Raw genomic sequence first — 979 nt, 5'->3', positions numbered from 1 at the left:
TTTCTAGCCAATGGCGGCGGTTTTAAGAAAAACTGTTCAAGCTTTGATGGAAGCTGTATGGGGAAAGTCTGCATGTCTACGAGTGATCTAGCATTTTACATTGTGGATGCTCATATGTGGGGTTTTAGAGACGCCTGCGTTGAACACCATTTGCAAAAGGGACAGGGTGTTGCTGGAAGGGCTTTTCTGTCTGGAAGTATCTGCTTCTGTAGAGATTCTACCCGATTCTGCAAAACTGACTACCCGTTAGTACACTACGCTCGCATGTTCAAGTTGACCAGCTGTTTTGCTGTTTGCTTACAGAGCTCACATACCGGAGATGATGAGTATGTCCTAGAATTCTTTCTTCCTCCGGCAATCACAGGCAAGGTTGAACAAGATTGTGTTTTGGGTTCCCTGTTAGCAACCATGAAGCAACACTTCTCGAGTCTCAAGGTTGCATCTGGGATTGGACTCTGTGAAAACGAAGTCTCTGTTGAGATTGTACAAGCTGCAGAGGACGGAACTGTTTACTCAATACTTGAACACATTCAAATACGTCAGTCAGCGAAATCAACACCGAGCTCTAAGAATGATCTGCAGCTAAATGCACCCGGAGAGAAGCTGTTCTTAGACACTGAACCTATGGACAACAGCACAAACCTGATAGACAGCAACAGTAATGCTGGTGATTTTGAGAGCTGTGAAACTCCTTCCCCTTTGCTAGAGCCCAAAACAACGAAGAAATCAGAAAGAAAACGTGGGAAAACTGAGAAAACAATCAGTCTGGAGGTACTTAAACGGTATTTTGCCGGGAGTCTTAAAGATGCTGCTAAGAGCCTCGGTGGTATGTCCTCGCATATAATCCTCACGTTCATTTCTCATTTGTACCGACTTTGAAAATCAGTATTTTCTTTAACAAGAAAAAATCCTTGCTTTTTTCCCAGTTTGCCCGACAACAATGAAACGCATATGCCGGAAACATGGGATCTCACGGGGG

At 44.1% G+C, this 979-nt stretch overlaps 1 protein-coding gene across 1 annotated transcript in view; it reads left to right on the top strand.

The window, feature by feature from the left end:
- Positions 1-979, top strand: part of LOC104809320 (protein NLP6) — a 4,462-nt gene that overhangs the window by 1,685 nt on the left and 1,798 nt on the right. Inside the window, exons 5-6 of the mRNA XM_010535264.2 lie at positions 21-826; positions 927-975. Coding sequence (XP_010533566.1) covers positions 21-826; positions 927-975 — 855 coding nt within the window. The remainder of the gene's footprint in view (positions 1-20; positions 827-926; positions 976-979) is intronic.

The sequence above is a fragment of the Tarenaya hassleriana genome, unplaced genomic scaffold, assembly GCF_000463585.1.
Source record: "Tarenaya hassleriana unplaced genomic scaffold, ASM46358v1 Cleome16, whole genome shotgun sequence".
NCBI classification, from domain to species: Eukaryota; Viridiplantae; Streptophyta; class Magnoliopsida; order Brassicales; family Cleomaceae; genus Tarenaya; species Tarenaya hassleriana.
This window is presented reverse-complemented; position numbering and strand designations above follow the sequence as displayed.